This window comes from Hypomesus transpacificus, chromosome 23 (genome assembly GCF_021917145.1).
Source record: "Hypomesus transpacificus isolate Combined female chromosome 23, fHypTra1, whole genome shotgun sequence".
Lineage (NCBI taxonomy): Eukaryota > Metazoa > Chordata > Actinopteri > Osmeriformes > Osmeridae > Hypomesus > Hypomesus transpacificus.
Window position 1 is genome coordinate 13,772,469 of NC_061082.1, and position 23,702 is coordinate 13,796,170.

At 42.4% G+C, this 23,702-nt stretch overlaps 1 protein-coding gene across 2 annotated transcripts in view; it reads left to right on the forward strand.

The window, feature by feature from the left end:
* Positions 1-23,270, forward strand: part of LOC124485071 (mitochondrial chaperone BCS1) — a 34,978-nt gene extending 11,708 nt beyond the window's left edge. For both annotated transcript variants that reach the window (XM_047046379.1, XM_047046378.1), the window contains exons 3-8: positions 12,006-12,145; positions 12,393-12,587; positions 20,016-20,079; positions 20,173-20,345; positions 20,755-20,872; positions 21,132-23,270. In XM_047046379.1, coding sequence (XP_046902335.1) covers positions 12,006-12,145; positions 12,393-12,587; positions 20,016-20,079; positions 20,173-20,345; positions 20,755-20,872; positions 21,132-21,384 — 943 coding nt within the window. In that variant the 3' untranslated portion in view covers positions 21,385-23,270. The remainder of the gene's footprint in view (positions 1-12,005; positions 12,146-12,392; positions 12,588-20,015; positions 20,080-20,172; positions 20,346-20,754; positions 20,873-21,131) is intronic.
* Positions 23,271-23,702: the final 432 nt, after the last annotated feature.

Sequence of the window (23,702 nt, forward strand, 5' to 3'; positions counted from 1 at the left end):
CAGCTTAGTTTCTAGATGTAGACGGTTACAGAGGACAGACGCCCCGTTCACACCAGCCCGAGTAAATTTAGAAACGCATACATATGTACTCTGAAAACGGAGCTTTTCGAATACGATCCTCTAGCCAGAGACATTTGAAAATGCCGGGTTCGCGTAGTAGTGTGGACGGAGTCCGGAGCTTTTCAGATACGATGACGTTCAGTTGCCATGGCATTGGGGGTAGCTTTCGCTCTGTAGCTATAATGTCTGTTTAGTTAGTGTACTTCAGTTACAAGTATTATCACTTAATAGGCTCGATACGCGTTACTCCTACGCAGAAGGCGAGCGTTGTACTCAGTGTGCCTGAACGACAAGGCAGAGAAGACGGTTTAAACCAAACATAGAGTGGCGATTCTGGGTGAGACCTGGCTGAAAAGCTAGCTGGTGGGAACATTTTAAAACACCAAATAGTATTGCCAGAGGAGTATGTAAACAAGGCACCGTGGCGGGAGGGAGGGGCAGGAGTGGCGTGACCATGACAACGATTGTCATGTACCCGTGTTAGTGTGGACGGCAAACATTTGGAAAACAATATGAAAACAATAGCGAGGACGGAGATCGTTTTCTATTCGAATACGCGTAGTAAAACTTTCCAAAAACCTGTAAACTAGTATTTGCTGCATAGTTCTGAAATGTTCTCATTTGGTTACATTCTGTAATGGAATATTATTGATTGTATATTTTGAGTTTTATTCACATCCATACAGCAGGGACAATGCATTGTGACAATAACATTTGATTAGGTTAAAATCAACAAATAACTGTGATAATTAATCGTGATCTCAATATTGATCAAAATAATCGTGATTATCATTTTGGCCATAATCGTGCAGCCCTACCTCTATGTATCCGTGAGGCCCCACGGCAGTAAGCATATTTTCCTTCCCGGTGAGCTTGCTCGATCTGCGGCCACAACTTCTTCCTCACCTCCCTGTCCTCCAGCGGTAGCATCTCAGCGAAGCGGATGCCTCTCTCCTTGCATACCGGGGAATTCTTGCTTTGGCGCCATATCTCCTTGACCAGCTTCCGAGCACACAGAATGATCACATGTCGATTCTTGTTGCCCTCCTTCCGGCCAACCCGGTGGACAATGTCGACGGCGTCCTCTAGCTGATGCTTTTCCATGTCGGGAGCGATCTTGGCGAAGAGGTATATGATGTCTGTTCTGATGTTTTCATCGTTCTTCTCCTTTAGGCCTTTGAGTTTCAGGCACCATCTCATCTATCTTTCTTGCTCCCTGATCCTCTCCACCAGCTCCTTGTTCTCTTTTTATAGGAGTTTGCTATGCGACTCTTTGTCTTCTTCCACATTAAATTGAACCGCTTTGGCTAAGCTTGCAATCATACAGCTACTCTGCTTAGCTTGCTCTTTGAGTTGTGCTAATTGCTTATCAGAGTTATTTTCCATGCTTTGAATAACATCCAGTATGGTCAGGTTGGAGACCTCCGCCTCTTTATTTTCACTTTTACTTTTCTTACCAACTGGAATTTTGCTCGGTGTTGTGGGGACGGATCCGTAATCTTTTCTTTTGTTACCCATGCTAACATCCATCGCGTAGTCGTGGTCGACGGCGCCGTCGTGTATAACAGCGGTTTCTGCATCTTTCGACATTCGCTCATTTGAACTCAACGTTTCTCGGTCTATCACACTATTGACATCGTCAATTAAAGTTTGAGTGTCAATTATCAAGTGCAAATTCAAAGGTTTGGGACACGGTCGCTGCAGCCTTAGATATGGGTTGCTGCTCAACACGCCATCTTGCCCGGCACGGTGGTTACAAAGTTGTCTGCTAGCTTGTTGTGCTACCTAACCATTTAAACGACATCACCCTCTACAGTCATTGGTTCATACAAAGACATGCAACTGTCACATGGCTCTTCTTTCATTGGCTCCCTTGCATAGATCTTGCGCCCGTGTATATGTATTAAGGCCGATTTATACTACTCTGACTCTGTTACGGACAGACAGACGCACGGAATTGGACGGATTCGTTGAATTTATAGTACTCCGAAGGCTGTGGGTGCTGAAAAAAATTCACCGCCAGAAGAGTAGGTGGCGCTACACTGCGATGCTAGGTAGGTTATCGAAAAGTCGGTGCAAATTTACAAATTAGCCGTTTCATCAATAAAATAAGCACATTTTCAGCAACTACACTGCCCATTTCTTGTCACATTTTTACTCAGATGCTGATTTACATGTACTGTTTAACTGAAATATGAATTGTAAAAACTTACAGCAATGGCGGTCAAAGGATTCTGTTTGTCTTGTTGGTCACGGCAACCCCTCCCCTGATGGAAGTGGTTCTTAATACGGACCAATCACAGCCAAGGGGTATCCCTTGAAAATGACGGACTAGCGTACGGATAGTCAGGAAAATCAGGAGGTGCACGTAGAGCTCTCCGAGGGGCTGTCCGAGGGGCTCTCCGAGGGCGTTCCACATTGGAGAGGTCGTTCCCTGTGTCCGTCTCTGTGAAAACGGAGTAGTATAATTCGGCCTTGAGTGCGTGTCTGCGTCTTGAAGTGGCCCTGCTTAGGCTAATAAATGACATTCTCAAACATGATATGGATCTTCCTGTTTACCTAAGCCTGGTCGTTGCTAGTTCATTTGGGGGTGGCCACTCTGCACACAAGGCTAAACACAGTATCATTTTATACAGAATAAAAGGTTGCATTCTTAACTTTTCTGACAAGGTATTTGTAGAAAACTCAGACCAGAGGACAAATCAGAGTGAAGGGACTGTGACGGGAAGAAAGCATGCCAAGCTGCGGCAAATTAATTTTGTACTATTTTTCATTGTTATGTCGAAATGCCTGTAGAGCTGTTTTGGCAGCCCCTTTGTCACTGGTCACCCAGACACTCGTCTGGGACAGTCGTTGATTTGCATGAATGCTAAAATGACAATCACACCTTAATGACACACCTCTGGAGAGATGATCTCAACAGTTGAAGAGGAAGGTGGACAGAGGAAGACTCTCATTATCATTAAAAGTTGTGTTCTTGTAAATATCGTTTTAAACAGTTTTTATGTTGTGTTTGATATGCTTTTGTTTCTTATTTTATGTATTACATTCTAGTAATAATTTGAATACTGTAACATGTACAGGGTTTACAGAATTTGTGCCTGCAGCAGACCAACATGTGTTTAACATATTCCCTTGTCTTGCAAGGGCACCACTTGGTCTACTGCAGCCTTGATTAATGATCCAATTTGAATTTGTATGCATTAGACTTTTCAGTCATATGACCTCTGTCCCCATTTTAGTCAGGTTTGGGTGTATATAGGAAGAAGTTTTACCAATAACTTTGAGTTCTGTTTATGATACAGCTCCGGTGCGTTAGGCGCCTAGTCTTCATTGTGAATACCTTTGTTAAACATTGCTCTGAAGGTATGTTTTGTATTTGATTAGCCAAGATGGCGCCGGTGCGGGCGGCCGTGGTTGCGAGGAGCGCTCTGTTTTGTCTCGTTTTGTCTGTTAATTCAGTGTACTGCCAAGATTTCCGGGGTTCTGTAACAAGAAAAGTACTTCTGAACATAAGGACCACAAACACTGTGGACTTATTTCCCACTTTTCTGCTTCCAGCAGCAGATTTAGTGGGAATTCTGTCCAGTGCCACGCTAGGCTTTGCTCATGCAGTGAAACGCCATAGAAGGGGAAAGCGAGCGGGAGCGCTAGTTCGGCTACGCAGACGTGGAATCCGAACAGTGCTTCCAAGTTTTTTCCTCTCCAACGTACGTTCACTGTGCAATAAAATGGACAAACTTCAGCTACTGATGGTGAAAAACAGAGACTTTCTTTCATCTTCAGTTTTGTGCTTCACGGAGACATGGCTGTGTTTGATCCCGGACACCGCCTTACATCTAGCAGGATTTCAACTCGTGAGAGCTGATCGGGACACTGCACTCTTTGGCAAAACCAAAGGCGGTGGTATTTGTTTCTACATCAACAGTGGCTGGTGTGTAGATGTGACAGTGATTCTGCAACATTGTTCTCCGGATCTGGAATAATTTCTTATAATCTGTAAACCTTTTTACTCGCCACGAGAATTCGCGTCGCTCATTTTGGTCGGAGTTTACATGGCGCCGGGTCCACAGGTTAAAGATGCCAAACGCACGCTCGCCGACCAGATTCTGAGTGTGGAGCGAGCAAACCCGGAATCCCTTGTTATTGTACTCGGCGACTTTAACAAAGGTAATCTCAGCCCTGAACTCCCTAAATACAGACAATTCATCAAATGCCCAACCAGAGAAGAGAACACTCTGGATACACTACAGTCAGTAGAGACTACCACGCCGTCCCTCGTGCAGCACTGGGCCACTCTGACCATACCATGGTCCATCTGATTCCTGCATACAGGCAGAAATTAAAGCTCTGCAGACCTGTTGTGAGGACATCAAAACAGTGGACCAGTGAGGCTATGGAGGATCGTGCTTGGAATGTACTGACTGGGATATGTTCACGACTGCTACCAATTGTCTGGATGAACTCACTGAGGCTGTGACATCATACATTAGCTTCTGTGAGGACTTATGTATACCAACACGCACCAGGGTGAGCTTCAACAACGACAAGCCCTGGTTCTCACCAGAGCTGAGAAGGTTGAGGTCAGAGATGGAGAAAGCTATTAGGAGTGGGGATAGATACAGATTCAAGGAGTCGAAGAACAGGTTTAGCAAGGCGGTGAGAGTGGCTAAACGACTGTACTCTGAGAAACTGAAGCGTCAGTTCTCTGCTAACGACTCTGCTTCTGTCTGGAGAGGGCTAAAGGTGCCAGTATGGTACTCAGACTCCGTTACGGATGGGCGGGCTGCTGGATAGGACGGATTAATGAGCATTTCTGTTGCCTTTATGGTTCTCCGAAGGCTGGGGGTGCTGAAAACAATTCACCGCCAGAACAGTAGGTGGAGAAGCGTTTTTTTGTCTTAAACACGTTGCTTTGTTGCGTCTTTGTAAGTTAGAAATCGTCGTTGTTTATCTCCCACCTCTCATCACACGTGTGACCCTCTTACCAGCTGTCACTAGTCAGACGATGAGTGCAGCAGGGGCAGTCACATAATATTATATTAAAGAGTGTGTCTAATGCAATATAACCACCTGAAGGAGCAAACTTATCTCTATCATGGTAGGTATTATTTGTGGGGAAAATAGTAGCACTCTATAACAAAATGATATGCTTTTCTTATATACCCCGCCACGTCATTTTATGTGGCCCGCGGAAGCTTAATGGGCTATTGAAATAAGTCTACGCTGCTTTACAGCGTGCATTGACCATAAACGACATCTCTCACCATGCCTTTCGATTGTGTTACGGCAAAGTGACGACATCCCGCCTCTAGAAAGCAGTGTATGCACATCAGTGTTAAACGCAAAGTTTAACTGGGTGAAGGCGAGCATGGTTTGAATGACAGCACTCCAATGCAGCCGGTTCTGCGAACGTACCCCATGTGCATTTTAAGCCAAGGTCCTCGGGCATTCAACCCAAGTTGGTATCGCTCTCGAACTTGGTTAGAGTACTCAGCCAAGCTAGCATGTTTCTGCTTCCCTTGTCGACAATTTGGAGCCAGAAAGGATGAAGACATCACCTTCATTAGACCAATTGGAAAACGGCAATGTTTATTTTACATAAAGCTCAAAAAGCTATTCTGTGTTCAAATGAAGGGCAAAAAAAGTTTTGCTCTTGCGCTATGCGCTTGCATTTTGTCACCAAACGCTGAGAAAAATTTGCAAATTTATCCTCCAAGAAAAACAGCAGATTGTCCAAGAATTAAAAGGCAGACATCAATTGCAGCATAATAGGCCCTATGTTCACAAAAGCTACAACAAAAACACCATGTTTTTACATCGTTACTGACGTTACATCGTAGTTACAACTGGTCCTTTGACGGCAACCATAATGCTGATGTGGCCCTCGGTGAAAATGAGTTTGACACCCCTGCGATATAGACAAGGCTCTGGTTTTGTGAATTCATTTCTCCACCACCAAGTGTATAATCCAATGTGAAAAATGATAAACAAAAAGACTCATATAATTGGAAACAAAAAGATCCATACAAACTATGTACTGTCAAAACTACAACGTACTACTCTAGGTCACTAAACTGTGGCAGTCAGTGCACAGACAACAAACTCACGTTTCTGAATTCGCTAGAGTAGAGCATAAACTAGCTCACAATAAACTTTCTTTCCAAGAATTTCTCATCACAGATGTCTTTCAAAAAGACGACCTTAGAGAAAACGCCTTTCTGTCGAAGTCGGAAATGATGTCGTTTGGAAATGATGTTGTAGCGGACCAATCACGGCCAAGGGGTATCCGTCGCGTACAGCACGGCATGACGGATCGACAGGAATTTCAACGGTGCACAGGAGAGGTCTCCGTCGGCCCCGCAGACGACGGAGAGGGCGTTTCAACTATGCGTAGGCCCTTCCCATGTGTCCGTAATCGTGAAGTACGGAGTAGCATATAACGGCCTTAAGGCAAATCACCAACTACAAGCCCAGAGCCCCCCACTCCACAAAAGACTCCCGCCTGGCCAACAACCTGAATAAGTTCTACTGCAGATTTGGAGGACAATTGGACAGTCCTGAACTACCCCTTCCCATCCATGAGGCCTCCCCCCTCCCCCCCCCCCAACTGTGATGACTCTCTCCATTAAGGAGGGTGAAGTTAAAAGACTTTTCAAGAGGCAGAACCTCCGCAAAGCAGCTGGGCCAGACTCTGTCTCTCCTGCCACCCTCAAGCACTGCGCTGACCAGCTGTCTCCTGTGTTTACAAACATCTTTAACACCTCCCTGGAGACATGCCATGTGCCAGCCTGTCTCAAGTCCTCCACCATTATCCCTGTGCCCAAAAAGCCAAGGCCAACAGGACTTAATGACTACAGACCCGTCGCCCTGACCTCTGTGGTAATGAAGTCTTTTGAGCGCCTTTGTGCTGGCACACCTCAAATCCATCACAGACCCCTTCCTGGACCCACTGCAGTTTGCCAAGAGAGCCAACAGGTCGGTGGATGATGCCGTTAACATGGCCCTCCACTTCACCCTACAGCATCTGGACTCCCCAGCATCCTACGCCAGGATCCTGTTTGTGGACTTCAGCTCTGCCTTCAACACCATCATCCCCGCCCTGCTCCAGGACAAGCTCTCCCAGCTGAACGTGCCCGACTCAACCTGCATGTGGATCACAGACTTCCTGTCTGACAGGAAGCAGTGCGTGAAGCTGGGAACACAAGTCTCAGGGCTGCGTCCTTTCTCCTCTGCTCTTCTCCCTGTACACCAACAGCTGCACCTCGAGTCATCCGTCTGTCAAACTCTTGAAGTTTGCGGATGACACCACCCTCATTGGACTCATCTCTGACGGGGACGAGTCTGACTACAGGTGGGACGCTGACAACCTGGTGACCTGGTGTAGCCAGAACAACTTAGAGCTCAATGCTCTTAAGACAGTGGAGATGGTTGTGGACTTCAGGAAGAACACAGCCCCACTCACCCCCATCACCCTGAGTGACTCCCCAGTCAACAATGTGGAGTCCTTCCGCTTCCTGGGCACCATCCTCTCCCAGGACCTCAAGTGGGAACTGAACATCAGCTCCCTCACCAAAAAAGCACAACAAAGGATGTACTTCCTACGGCAGCTGAAGAAATTCAACCTGCCAAAGACAATGATGGTGCACTTCTACACAGCCATCATTGAGTCTGTAGTGTGGTTTGCACGGTTAAGATTAGCAATACTTAGTTTATAATAAAGTATAGTAGTTCTTGGGGGCACCACCTCTGATTCGTGAAAGGGACAGAGGAAACCTTGTTTAATAATATTGAATAATAGCACTCGTAATAATCAGTCTAATCTTAAGTAGGGAATTCTATGAAAGTAGAGCAGATCATATAACGTGAGAGATGCGCGAGTATTATACACAATGATTTATTTAAGAGAATGTAATTATAGTGAACACATACCAGATAGGTTATGGGTTAGTTGGGCTAAAGCAGTACAGTAGGCCTAAATTCTAATGAGAGCGCACTACACAATGGCTGCGTAGAGCGCGTGTGGAGGGGAGAGAGAGAGTGAGGAAGAGGTACAGAGGAAGAGGCTTCTATAGTAACAATGGACGATCAATAGCAACCGACCTAACGATGGTCAAGTTAAATCATTTGTAAAATACAATCAAACATCGACAATTCAATCACAACATGCCAATATGTCACAAGTAAGAAATATTGCAAATAGCAGTTACTTTTGTCGGTTTGAAGAACGGAGTCAATGGTTCGTTATATCCAACGAATAGGAAACGGAATCTCTCGTCAAAGTTCCAGGCGCAAAGTGAATATGCAAGTTATGAGGTAAAGGTTAGAGAGTGACGCGTTCACCCCAAGTTAATCCTACCAACAAGCGGGGGTGATTGTACGTTTGGCGATTTTATACTCCAAAGAACAGGGGGTCATCCGTGTGAAGGTGACCTCTCTCATTGGTCAGTTACTTCCACCTGGGCGTCGTCTTGAGATCTGCCCAGAGGTGTGAAGTGGCTGATAGTTTAAATTCCATTATCTCAAATGTCCATGAAATGCTTAAACTTCAGAATAGAGCAATACAACGTTCATAACTGGTTTTGTTAGTATGATACAATTATTTTGATATCAAGATTGACTGATTTAACTATATCTGAAGGGGAGTAATCAAACATCAATTAAACACGTTCTAGGTAAATGAGAAAACACACATTATAACACATCGACTACTGTCATTGAATTAGTGTCCATGAGCCATGTAGTCCTTGAGAAATATGTTTGTAAATCCACGAAAGAAAGTTCTTCCTTGTACTCCATTGTCTGATACTGTGTGACCATGTGGTCTCTGTTCCTGACCCCATGCTGGGTCAGGGCTTTGAAGCATCTTCTGGGAGATAAGGACAAAGGGGGAAGTACCCTTCCCCCTTTTTGGGGGTAGGAGAAAGGTGTAGATCGTACCAAGCTTTGTCTGTTGACTCTCTGCTACAAGTCCATCCTCACTTCTTTTATCACCATCTGGTACGCTGCTGCCACTGCCTCGGACAAGCGCAGACTGCAGCGTATCATTCGCACTGCTGAGAAGGTGATCGGCTGCAACCTGCCTTCCCTCGAGGATCTGCACACCTCGAGGTCCCTGAGACGAGCGAGGAAGATTGTGGCCGACCCCTCCCACCCTAGACACTCCCTGTTCCAGCTACTCCCCTCCAGCAGAAGGCTGCGGTCCATCAAGACCAAAACCTCACGCCACAAGAACAGTTTCTTCCCATCCGCTGTTGGCCACTTTAACAAGGCCAAGGACTCATACTGACTTTAAATCACAATCTGCACAATGACACCCTGCACATTGCAATTTGCGCTATTGTATTTTGTGGTATTTTTAGGTTAAATTGTAAATTATGGCTACTTATTTTTTGTCCCCCTTAGTATTAGCTAGACCCCCCATAGTATTAGCTAGACTTTGCTCCTTTTGTATAGCTAGTCCACATATTTAAGTTTCAATATTCCTATATGTTTAATGTATGCACCTCCCTGCCAAAGTAAATTCCTTGTTTGTGCAAACACTCATGGCGAATAAAATCCCTTCTGATTCTGATGATATTTCATTATCATTGTATTCATTATCTTACTATTTAGATAATAAACTATTATTGTGCATTTGAAGTTACTTGTTCTCCTTGAAACGTATCTATCATGCTACGGCAGTGAAAACTTTGATCTAGTCTGGTTGATGCCGCTAACTGATTATAAACATAGACTTTTGAAGTAGGTTTTAACTTAAGGCCTTTGAGTCACTTACAGTGGATCTCCACGCTCCGAAGGAATTTAGCGGAACCTCTGAGTGATCGATTACATATCCTACTAGGTCGGTGGTTAAATCCATATTATAGTAGAGATAAACGACTGATTAGTGAACACGCATACTTTAGGTCGATGCTCTGATCAAGCAGACGATTTTAACCTACGTCAGAGTTTCATGTCATTAACTGTTTAGGGCGCAAGGTTACAGATAACGCACTTGTGCACATTTCTAAAATTGGAGTCAGATATTAACGAGTCAATTATCTCCCTGAGATTCTAACCAAAAGTGAATTGTGGTTCCCAAGCCAGGGACAAACACGAAGCGTCCCTGGCCTTTCAATTCACTACCTACATGCCCATTCTAATTTGTACATGCACGCACACACGCAATAAATTAAGCCTATTTTATGCTATGCTACAGAACATATACAGTGCCCTCCAAAAGTATTGGAACAGTGAGGCCAATTCCTTTATTTTTGCTGTAGACTGAAAACATTTGGGCTTGACATCAAACGATGAATGTGAAACCAGAGATCAACGTTTCAGCTTTGATTTACAGGTATTTACATCAGGATCTGATGCACAAATTAGAAAATATCACCTTTTTGTTCGAACCCACCCATTTGTCACGTGAGCAAAAGTATTGGAACATGTGACTGACAGGTGTGTTTTGTTGCCCAGGTGTGTCCTATTACATACATTATTCAATCAATAAATACCACTGAATGTCTACACTCAGGTTCAGATTGGGTAAGATAGGTTTTGTCTATGCAGACTGTATTCAGAGGTGAAAACAACATGAAAACCAGAGCGCTGTCTTTGGGTGAAAAACAAGCAATTGTGAGTCTTAGAGAAGATGGAAAATCAATCAGAGCCATTGCAGAAACATTGGCCATAGCCAGTACAACCATTTGGAATGTCCTGAAGAAGAAGAAAACTACTGGTGTACTAAGTAACAGACGTCGAACAGGTAGACCAAGGAAAACATCAGCAGTTGATGACAGAAACATTGTGAGAGCTGTAAAGAAAGACCCTAAAACAACTGTTAGTGAGATCAGCAACAACCTCCAGATGGCAGGAGTGAAGGTATCACTATCTACTGTTCGCAGAAGACTTCATGAACAAAAGTACAAGGGCTACACCAGAAGATGCAAACCACTCATTAGCAAGAAGAATAGGAAGGCCAGGCTGGAATTTGCCAAAAAGTACAGAGATGAACCTCAAAAATTCTGGGACAAAGTTTTATGGACTGATGAGACAAAGATTAACTTTTACCAAAGTGATGGAAAGGCTAAAGTTTGGAGAAAGAAAGGAACTGCTCATGATCCCAAACACACAAGCTCATCTGTGAAACACGGTGGAGGTAATGTCATGGCTTGGGCTTGCATGGCTTCTTCTGGGACGGGCTCATTAATCTTCATTGAGGATGTAACACATGATGGCAGCAGCAAAATGAACTCGGAAGTCTACAGAAACATTTTGTCTGCCAATTTAAGGAAAGATGCAACCAAACTGATTGGCAGAGCCTTCATCATGCAGCAAGATAACGACCCAAAACACACTGCCAAAACAACAAAGGAGTTCATCAGGGGCAAGAAATGGAAGGTATTAGACTGGCCAAGTCAATCTCCAGACTTAAACCCTATAGAGCATGCATTTTACCTGCTTAAGAGGAGACTGAAGGGAGGAACCCCACAAAACAAACAACAACTGAAAGAGGCTGCAGTGAAAGCCTGGGAAAGCATCAAAAAGGAAGAATGCAAAAGTTTGGTGACGTCAATGGGTCACAGACTTGCTGCAGTTATTGAAAGCAAAGGATTTGCAACTAAATATTAAGTCTTATTCACTTAAATATGTTTTAAGTATATCTGTTCCAATACTTTTGCTCACATGACAAATGGGTGGATTCAAACAAAATGTGATATTTTCTTAGTTGTGCATCAGATCCTGATGTAAATACCTGGAAATAAAAGCTGAAACGTTGATCTCTGGTCTCACGTTCATTATTTGATGTCAAGCCCAAATGTTTTCAGTCTACAGCAAAAATAAAGGAATTCGCCTCACTGTTCCAATACTTTTGGAGGGCACTGTACATTACTTATATCAACAAAATACTTTTCTAAAGTAACTTATAGAAATCCATTTGTCCACTGTCTGTGCTGCAGGTATGGGCAGAAGTGGATCCGTGTGGAGAGGACCAGGGAGAAACAGATGGTAGACCTCCACACCGGCACACCATGGGAATCTGTTACATTTACTGCCTTGGGCAGAGACAGACAGATATTCTTCAACATTCTGCAAGACGGTACCTTACTGGACAAAATACATCTATAATATGATTGCTATAATTCAAAATAGCCACTGTAATGGTAAATATTTAGCCTAATTCCCCCCTAATAAGACAAAAGCACAAAAGAGGTGCCTACATTTTTCTTCCATGTAGAAGTGTGTGGTAAAACACAAACATGTTGAAACATTGCAGAAGAAGCATGTACACCAAGTTTCCAGGAAGAGTGGTATTTGGTTGTTAATGTTTTTGTCATGTAATGCAGCAAGGGAACTGGCCCTTAAGCAGGAAGAGGGTCGGACAGTAATGTACACTGCACTGGGTGCTGAGTGGCGGCCCTTCGGGTTTCCACGGCGACGGCGACCTCTTAGCTCGGTGATCTTGGAGGCAAGGGTTGCTGAGAAAATCGTTGATGATGTAAAGGAATTTATTGGAAATCCCAAGTGGTATACAGACAGAGGTAGTGTATCAATCTTCAAGCATACAATTTCATTTTGAGTTTTTCTTTTCGTGGGGAATTTTGGGGGGATGTGAGAAGTGTCAGGACTCTTGAAGCATGGAAGACATGATTTGGAATGCCATAATGTGAAAAGTACAGTTTTGCAAGCTTGTAAAATAAATTTGCAAGCTTGTAATAAAAATGTTCTAGCTTGTAACTTGAAGTGAACATATTTTTTACGTTTGTAAGCTTTATTATTTTACTGGTATATTTCAGATTCACTTATGAGTATTCAAAACGTGTTTCTATGTCGTTACAGAGGTCCACTGTGAAAGTTTTGAAACTCTGTACTTGGAGGCAGATTTCAAACATTGTAAATTCAGAGAGGTCTTTTACACCACTGGTCTTCAACCCTGGTCCTCAGGGACGACTGCTCTGCATGTTTTAGATGTTTCCCTTCTCCGACACACCTGATTCAAATGAATGGGTTGTTATCCAGCTCAGCAGAAGACTGATAAAAACCATTCATTTGAATCACGTGTGTTGGAGCAGGGAAACTTCTAAAACATGCAGGCCCGGGGGTCCCTGAGGACCAGGGTTGAGAGCCACTGCTCTACAATGTCTGCAACCAGCATTGGTGGTCAGATTTTCCTATCAATCATGCTGCGCAGAGGATTGTGGGTCAGCATAGCCAGAAGCATTCAACTTGCATACTGCAAAATGCGACTGGATGCAGTGGGACATCCCTGTATTCGGCGAGAGCACAACCTTTGTTCTCTCACATACAGTGCCCTCCAAAAGTATTGGAACAGTGAGGCCAATTCCTTTATTTTTGCTGTAGACTGAAAACATTTGGGCTTGACATCAAACGATGAATGTGAAACCAGAGATCAACGTTTCAGCTTTTATTTCCAGGTATTTACATCAGGATCTGATGCACAAATTAGAAAATATCACCTTTTTGTTCGAACCCACCCATTTGTCACGTGAGCAAAAGTATTGGAACATGTGACTGACAGGTGTGTTTTGTTGCCCAGGTGTGTCCTATTACATACATTATTCAATCAATAAATACCACTGAATGTCTACACTCAGGTTCAGATTGGGTAAGATAGGTTTTGTCTATGCAGACTGTATTCAGAGGTGAAAACAACATGAAAACCAGAGCGCTGTCTTTGGGTGAAAAACAAGCAATTGTGAGTCTTAGAGAAGATGGAAAATCAATCAGAGCCATTGCAGAAACATTGGCCATAGCCAGTACAACCATTTGGAATGTCCTGAAGAAGAAGAAAACTACTGGTGTACTAAGTAACAGACGTCGAACAGGTAGACCAAGGAAAACATCAGCAGTTGATGACAGAAACATTGTGAGAGCTGTAAAGAAAGACCCTAAAACAACTGTTAGTGAGATCACCAACAACCTCCAGATGGCAGGAGTGAAGGTATCACTATCTACTGTTCGCAGAAGACTTCATGAACAAAAGTACAAGGGCTACACCAGAAGATGCAAACCACTCATTAGCAAGAAGAATAGGAAGGCCAGGCTGGAAATTGCCAAAAAGTACAGAGATGAACCTCAAAAATTCTGGGACAAAGTTTTATGGACTGATGAGACAAAGATTAACTTTTACCAAAGTGATGGAAAGGCTAAAGTTTGGAGAAAGAAAGGAACTGCTCATGATCCCAAACACACAAGCTCATCTGTGAAACACGGTGGAGGTAATGTCATGGCTTGGGCTTGCATGGCTTCTTCTGGGACGGGCTCATTAATCTTCATTGAGGATGTAACACATGATGGCAGCAGCAAAATGACCTCGGAAGTCTACAGAAACATTTTGTCTGCCAATTTAAGGAAAGATGCAACCAAACTGATTGGCAGAGCCTTCATCATGCAGCAAGATAACGACCCAAAACACACTGCCAAAACAACAAAGGAGTTCATCAGGGGCAAGAAATGGAAGGTATTAGACTGGCCAAGTCAATCTCCAGACTTAAACCCTATAGAGCATGCATTTTACCTGCTTAAGAGGAGACTGAAGGGAGGAACCCCACAAAACAAACAACAACTGAAAGAGGCTGCAGTGAAAGCCTGGGAAAGCATCAAAAAGGAAGAATGCAAAAGTTTGGTGACGTCAATGGGTCACAGACTTGCTGCAGTTATTGAAAGCAAAGGATTTGCAACTAAATATTAAGTCTTATTCACTTAAATATGTTTTAAGTATATCTGTTCCAATACTTTTGCTCACATGACAAATGGGTGGATTCAAACAAAATGTGATATTTTCTTAGTTGTGCATCAGATCCTGATGTAAATACCTGGAAATAAAAGCTGAAACGTTGATCTCTGGTCTCACGTTCATTATTTGATGTCAAGCCCAAATGTTTTCAGTCTACAGCAAAAATAAAGGAATTCGCCTCACTGTTCCAATACTTTTGGAGGGCACTGTATATCTTATATGGCCAATACGCGAAGCGGCGAAGCCACCTTATATGTTTCTACATATTATTATTATTATACATCTTCTTCTGCCACGGGAGTCTATTGCAGCCACTAGAACCGTGTTGTCAGAAGTTTTGAAATTTGGTACACTCTTTGGGGCCAGTCCGCTCATCAAATTCATCAAGTTTCATGTCTCCATTTCAAACCCTCTAGCACCACCAATGGGTCAAAGTTGAAGGTGTGTTTACACACGTTACTTTTGAACCACATGCCTCATTTTCGAAAATGAGGTATCGTTGTATTCCCTAGATCAAGACGAGTCCAACACACTCTATGACATCATACCCAGCTATTTAGATTTTCAGCCATTTTGAATTTGAAGGAAAAACTCGCGACTCAGCATAAATGTGCTGTTGCACAGCGAGTATCGTATCGTGCTTTGGTGTACTAGCAGCACCATACATGTAGGCAAATCAAGACTTGCAGTATGTACAGTAAGTAATGTCACTTCAGAGAATGTATTTAACATCAAGCTTATGTGGTGCGTCGCTGGCTTCAGTGCTACAGCCTAAACTTTATGTAAAAGAAACATTCTCATTCCGGCGCTTTAAAACAATCCCCTTACTCAGTGAAGTTTGGCTAGCCACCGCAACTAGTTTGCTCATAGCAAACTTCTTTTGAATTAGCCATTTCTCCCTAAATAGATGTAAAGCTTATTTACGTTTTTGGGGGCATATTTTCAGTTAGCAGATGGTAATGTTTGAATCGTGAATCCATCTGAAATACTGCCGGTGACAACGTTGTAACAGTAGCTTGTTTCAAAGGGGGTTAACGAATTACGCAATATTAATAGGCTAAATGCTTGAAAAATGTCACAGAAGAGAAAAACTTAAGGGGACGGACCCACAACCGACGCAAACAAGCACGCCCCACAATTTCCCCAGAAATTGTACCCTCTCTAGTTATTATCAGTATTTATTTCCCCATCCTTAAAAAAAAACTTGAATTTATGCACTCCATAGACAAAGTCGGTGATAAAATATTTGTCTTGGTCCACATTGCGTTGCTTGTATCCGCTTTGACGGAAAGTTGGCATAATTAGGCATTATTTAAAGATCTCATGACATGCAGTTTTTGGATGCTTTTAGGCCTTATTGGTCCCCTTAGACTGTATCTGAAGTCTCTTTCCCAAAATTCTGCCTTGGTGCAGAATTCCAGCCACTACGAGTAGCCCCACAATGAGCTTTCCTCAGGATGTGGCGTTTCTGTGTCTGTAGCTTTAAATGCTATGAGGAAGAAAGAGTTGCCATGCTTCGGTCGTTTGCGAGCCATGATGTCTCTAGACATGATGTCTCGGTCGCGCTCGCACGGTCGTACCTCATTTCTTCATTGGTGGGCCAAAATCTGTGCAGGCAAAGCAGAGAAAGGGGAGGTAACCTTCCCTATTGTGACGTCACAATAATGGGATTTTCAAAACCGAGTGTTTGAGCTCTCATTTTCTCAAAGGTGTAGAAGAATACCCAAGGCTTGGTTTAGACCTATCGAAATTTATAGCCACTGGGGGACCAAAGGCAGGCTAGGGGAACTCATATAAATGTTAAATAACCTCCTAAAGTGAAGTTTTCATGTCATGTGACTTAAAAAAAAATTGGGAGAAAAGTTAAGCTAACAGTGGCTAACTAGCTAGCCACGGTCACAAAGGCACAAACCCACGAGCGACTACGTATAGTCGAACATTATTAGCTTGTTAACTTCTGGGAGGTAGCTAGCTAACTAAAATGGCAAGACAGCTGCAGAAACGCTACAGGCAAAAGCCACGGGGATAACATGTAGCTAGCTATGTTTCCAGGCTGTAACACCCATGCTGATCATAAGTCCTGTGGAGCAGGGGTGTCAAACTTATTTTCACCAATCAGGGTGTCAAACGCATTTTCACCATGCAGCCTGCTTTGAATGGGGGTGGAGTGAACCTTTTCTTATTATTGGGTGCCAACCAGCTTAGCTGCGAAGCCACCTATTAGGTTTCTACCTTTTCTTATTATTAATGGTGGCCAAGCTGCAAAGCCTGGGTTTCTACCCAGGGCCGGATGCAGCCTGCTTTGACTGGGGGTGCAGTGAACATTTCTGTGGAGTATTATGATTACGGAAAGGGGTCATATAATTTTTTTATACAGTGTGTCAGTATGTTTCCAAGATGGTTTCAATTCAAATCTAGCTTTAGTTGGACAAGGCTGAAATGGCAAAACGAAAGCATGTCATATCCCAGTACGATACGTGGCGCTGTTTTCATTACAATTAGTGGTGATACAGCCCTTTCCGCTTAACCTCTACCACTACCAACAACAAAAACATTTCGAGAAAGACGGCGAACGGAGAGCAACGTGAAGCTACGTCCCTCTACATTTCGTGCATGATGACAATAGGAGTACTGCAAATGCAAACGGCGCTATTGGGTCGCATTGTTTTTTTTGTTTCTGCCGGGCCGGCTCCTGGCAGCGACAACTTATCGTCTCTTTAGACTTCCAAGTCACGACCTGGGAGGAAGGAAGGGAGGGGGGATAGCGGCGGAATCTCAAGCATGCACAAAGACGCAGAGTCCAGTTCATAGCCCAATTCACTGTTTACGGGGTCAGATGGCTGAGCGGTGAGAGAGACGGGCTTGTAATCAGAAGGTTACTGGATCGATTCCCCGCCGTGCCAAATGAAGTTGTGTCCTTGGGCAAGGCACTTCACCCAACTTGCCTCGGGGGGAATGTCCCTGTACTTACTGTAAGTCGCTCTGGATAAGAGCGTCTGCTAAATGACTAAATGTAAATGTAAATGTAAATGTTTACAAGCATGCGATGTCCGAATTATCAACCGACCCGCAGCCCCTAGCGTTCCGACGGTGAATTGCAAAACCATACTGAAAACTGCAGAGCAGAACTTAGAAAGACTCAAGACTCCATCAAAGGGCCTGCATGGTCAAAGAGTTGGATACTCAGAGTACTATAACGGAACCCTATGAGTGAGGTATAAATCCAAATGGGCTTAATTGCTCCTTTAAGGCCTCCTGTGGAGGGGGGTTCGAGGGTGGAGGGGTATCTGTAAGGTCGGATATTTAATCCAACCTAATAATTATCTGTTGCAAGATGCAATATTAAGGCTAAGAGTGACACTTTCTCTCCAGAAATTGAAGATAAAATGAAGTGATACCTCAGTTATTACATTATTGGCTCTGTTATTACATTTTCAACGTTTTTTTTCCAATGCAAGGCCAATAACGTAATAACCAGCCAATAACGTAATAAGTTATTACGTTATTGGCAAAACGTTATTACATTATTGGCTTAACAACTTTATTACATTATTGGCAATTTATTACGTTATTGGTTTTATTACATTTAAATTATTACGTTATTGGCCGTTATTACATTATCGTTTGCTACACACCCTAACTGTTGACTTGTTTGGCTTACTCAACACTATAACACTTTTTTCCTGAATTCAAAATGGCATCCACATCGATTCGGCTGATATCACAAGTTAACATGTGTCAGACATGGGATCTCCCAATATATCACAAGACAAAGGTATCACTTAACTAGAAGCGCCAAGCCATTTTGGGGTCAAATTGACCCATGAGTCTAGAGATAGGGATGTTGTTACTGACGTAGTGATCGCTAGATGGCGCTTGTTGCACGGAGCAAAGACACAGTTTTAAAATGAACGTGTCTTCAGCAATCTGTCATTTATGTCCATGTTGTTAGTTGGTGATTATTTCATTTGAGCGTTTGTTGTCATTCAGCAAAATGTAACTTATTGGCTCGAGAATGTCAAAGACGTTGCGGGTTAGGTTAGACTGCAGTTGGTCTAGTAGCCCGACATATCAAGCCCAATATAGCCCCATATAGCCCAATTAGAAACTAGCATAGAGTTTTTGGACCATTTTGTGTTGATGTAAACACACGCCACTGTCCAATTTATTGTTCAGGGAGCAAACATTTGAGAGCAGGATAAATGGGACAGCAAGCAGAGATTGTACCTTTTAGCTAAGAAGTTAGAAAACTAATAGGCTACACTTCTCAAATTTTTTGCAATACTTGGACCGTGCCCTGTCAATAAATAAAGAACAATAACTGTTTTGCCAGGATAACTGGATCTATTAGACCCTTGAATGTTTGAGACAATTTCAATAGCTCATTCTATAGACCTACGGATCGCAAACTGTAGTTTGAGTATCCACTAATTCGTCTTACATACATAGATTGTCAATTTTCATTCATGATTTTATCGGCTAATGATTCGTTAGACACATGTTTGAATACATGCAAAAATGCTTTTATTAGTTACATTTATCTGCTTTACAAAATATAGCTTATTTGCAATCGTAAATTATTGTTTCCGCTCTAAAATAATGAGACATAAGAATTGCGCTTATACCATTGTCTACACACGTGAAACAAATGCATTTTGTATAATTAAATTGTTATTTTGCAATTTTTAGGCTAAGATACTGCCAGTGACACGTTGTTAGAATCAGATTGTTTCAAAGGGGGTTCTGTATTAATGAAATGCTAAATGAGTAAATGCTTAAAATTATCACTAGGAGGAAAAAACTAGAGGGGAAGTTTAAGTTATAATACAGGTTACGACAATTTTTACACTGGGTTGCCCAATTCCTTTGTTTTGATGCAACTGTTTCAACTCTGAGGCTTCCACCATAGCCTATAACCATTCCCTCATGCTGAAATGGTCAGGGAAACTCTGCAGTGGATTGGAAGCTTCTGAGGATGGACCAACTACATATTAATGCCTATTGATTTATAATGGGATGTTATAAAAGCTCATGTAGGTGTAATGTGTAGGTGTTGCAATAGGTTTGCCTATATAGTGTATGTTAACATTTCAAGTTACAAGCTTGCAATTATTTTTGCTAAATTCTGACATTTTCCTCAGGTCATAATTTCTTAAATTCTATGAATACGTGACAAATCTTTGGGGATTAAGAGAATTGGTTCTGTATACAGGAATCCCCTACAGAAGAGGTTATTTGCTTTATGGACCCCCAGGCTGTGGCAAAAGCAGCTTCATGTGAGTTTTGTTTGTTTACTCTTAACACTGTAATCAACCTGACATTTGTTGATATCATATTAAGGTGGCTCGATCTGTGTGCATGTATTCCAGCACGGCGCTTGCAGGAGAGCTGGGCTACAGCATCAGCTTGATGAGCCTAAGCGATCGCAGTCTGTCGGATGATCGCCTTAACCACCTGCTAAGCGTGGCGCCACAGCAAAGCATCATACTCTTGGAAGACGTGGATGCTGCCTTTGTCAGCCGAGAGCTTATACCAACTGAAAGTATGTCATATTGGTAGGGAGTGAGAGGGAATCAGGTGGCTAACAATAGAGGAACAAGGAAGAGGACATGGTGGGTAGTGGGAAGAATGAGAAGGGAAGGGATAATAAATAGAAGAGGACTTTTCATTCAAGATACGCTGACCACATTTTACAAAAAAATATTAGTGCTGTCAGTTAAATGCGTTTTTTTATTGCGATTAATCACGAGTTAACTATAACATCAATGCAATTAATCGCAATTAAATATTTTTATCGTTTGATAGCACCACAAAATATGTATGAGGAAGAATGTGTGAAAAGGGTAAACATATTTTAAAAAGACAGCATTTTATATTTCTTTTGTATTCATTAACGCTTTAACTGACCGCCAAGTCTTTTTTAAACTCACCATTGCACCTCTTTCACTCAGACCCGATGGCCTACCAAGGCATGGGTAGGCTTACCTTCAGTGGACTCCTTAATGCACTGGATGGAGTTGCATCGTCAGAGGCTAGAATAGTCTTCATGACCACAAATTTCATTGACAGGTACAGTATGTTGAAAACACAGGAAGCCAGGTTGATTCAGTGCACTGTATATAAAAATATATTGACATTTAATTGACTTGCCAATTTAATTGAAATACTGAATATGCCCATTTAAAACTTGGTCAGAATTAATAATTAAAATAATAAAGACACATTGAAATGCAAAGTGTTTGTAGTAATATGGGCTACTACTCACTTTGGGCCCAAATGTTTTTGTTGTCTCTTTCTACTATACCTCTCCCTACCTCCTCTGTGTTAGACTGGACCCAGCTTTGATCAGGCCTGGTCGTGTGGATCTGAAGCAGTATGTTGGCCACTGTTCCCACTGGCAGCTGAAGCAGATGTTCCGCCGTTTTTTCCCTGCCGAGTCTGCATCAGTGGCTGACCGGTTTGCAGAGTGTGCCCTGGCGATTCGGTCTGATATCAGTGCTGCCCAGGTGCAAGGACATTTCATGTTATACAAACTGGATCCTACAGGCTCAATTGACAATGTAAATGAATTAAAATCATAAGACAAAGTTGAATCTTTTTAGAGTCTGAAAGTCAGCCACACAAAGCCTTACAGAAAACCAGAACAATAGTGGAATATTCTGTTGTACAGGCATCAAATATAAATAATTTTCTCAGTTGTGTTTTGCATACATGGATTTATTAGGATATTGCTCCTGGGTAGTCTAAGGCTGTTTAGGGTCAAAGTTATTAAAGTGACTGCACATTTTAGCATCCCAGGGATATATTTGTCATGTAAATTTGTGTACGAGATTGTGTAACAATGTTACATCCAGTAACCTCATGTGCCTAGCGTCAGTGGCCTGTGCTTGTTTCGTACCATTATGAGGCCAGTAGGCTTGAAGATTTACTGGGTTTGGCACATACTCAGAAGAACATAGTTGACATGAAAATGAATAGCCTGGACAACCAGAGTTAACTTTTTTGTCTGTGTATTATGTGCATTCTGGCGTTTTTGAACAGCGAAGGCCTGAGTCCTGGCCTGGCATTGCCACACCAATTTGGAAATGTGAATCAGTCTGGAACCTCTCAGAAAAAATTGTTTTTTCCAAGGGGCACTATCAACGGGCACTCTCCAAAATGCGTCTGTATGAAATTGGATAGACACAACAAATCAGAGCAACAAAACATGTTGATTGTGTAAATAAAATGCCTCAATGGCACTCTTGGTCATCACATTAAACCTGACACATATCAGATAAACAGTTGTGATTGGCCGCACTAGATTCCAGGTTGGAGGGAAATCTATTTGATGGGATGTTGGTCAGACCCAGCTGCTGGAGCACATAAAACATGAGCTGGTTGATTAATCTGGTTCCCAAGTAAACAAAAAATGTGTTTTGGACAGACCTGTTTAAGCTTGAAACATTCATACACATTAGCGAAATGTCAACCTGGATTGACCTCATTACTCAGTATAGTTTCTGAACGGTCAGAATGATGTCCCACTCAAATCCAAAAAATGACCTGCAGGGATATCCCTAATTTTAACCTCAGTTAAGAGTTGTTTTCTTGTTGGTCAGTTAATCTTGTAAAGCCGAGGAGAATTGGCACAGATTGTGTTAGTTGACAATATCTGACTCCAGCAAAACATTCTATGACATATCTCCAACGTATGTGAGAACTGTTTAAATGCTTGATCAGTACACCGATCTCATTGTGTTCATTAAACAGCTGTTCAATCAACACTAAGACTATAAATTTAACCATGATCAAAGTTTACAAAATGGACCCCCAGTGAGGCTATGGTTACATGCCGGGAGCGTGGAAAGCCCTACTGAAATAATGACTCATACCTGCAGAGAAATCAATTGCAAAGGGTGTCGTAGTGAAATAAAACGAGGCGCCTAATGCACCAGATTGTATCGTGCACAAAACTCCTTAATCTATGCCTAGCGCATGGGAGTAAAGTCTCAATGAAATTACAGTGACCGTCTTAAATACAGAACCTACAGATCATCTTACTAAATTGGTGGACACTAGACCGAAGAAGTCACAACCATACACTGTCAAACAGTAATCACACAATGAGAAACATCACAAAAATGTGGCCCGTAAAATACAAAACAAGATGTTACTAATCATGGCATTAAAAGCTGTTTAAAAACAATACTTACAGAAAGACAAGTTCAAGTTCTTCATTGTCAGATGCACAGAACAACATAGTCAGACTGGGCAATGAAATTCTTAGGACAAGACGACGCAAAGCAACCTGGCATAACAACATATAAGTACTCTGAACATAAATTACACGTACCATAAGCAAAAATATAATAAACCGCCTAAATATACAAAATAATATCCCCAGATTCGTCAGAAATTCACAATCATATTACTGGCGATTTTCAAGTCGGATCTCATATTTGCTGCGGCAAATATGAAAGTAGGCCTATAAGCTACGTGCGCACTACATTAGGCTACCATTTGCGACAAAATAAATGGAGACAATAAAACATTTGCAGGCTTGCATGAAGTGGGATTCGATCCCACGAGAGCAAAAAATACGTAGCACACCGAAGCCAATTGCTTTACACTGCTAGCTACACCAGCTCACAAAAGTTAGTCAAATTGTTACGTATTTATTAACTACGTTGGCCTTCGGGTAACATCTTGATTTGGCTTCTTCTGAACCAACTGGTTCCCATAGACACTACCCGATTGTAGGCTACTAATTGTGTATTAGGGGTTGTTTCGAGGCAATGGCTATATTTACCACGACATCACAGCTTCTTCTGACACCACATATTAAAAATTCATACTAAGAACGTCCCTGCTAACCCAGACTATACGATCAAAATAGCCTACGCGTAACCCTTTGAAA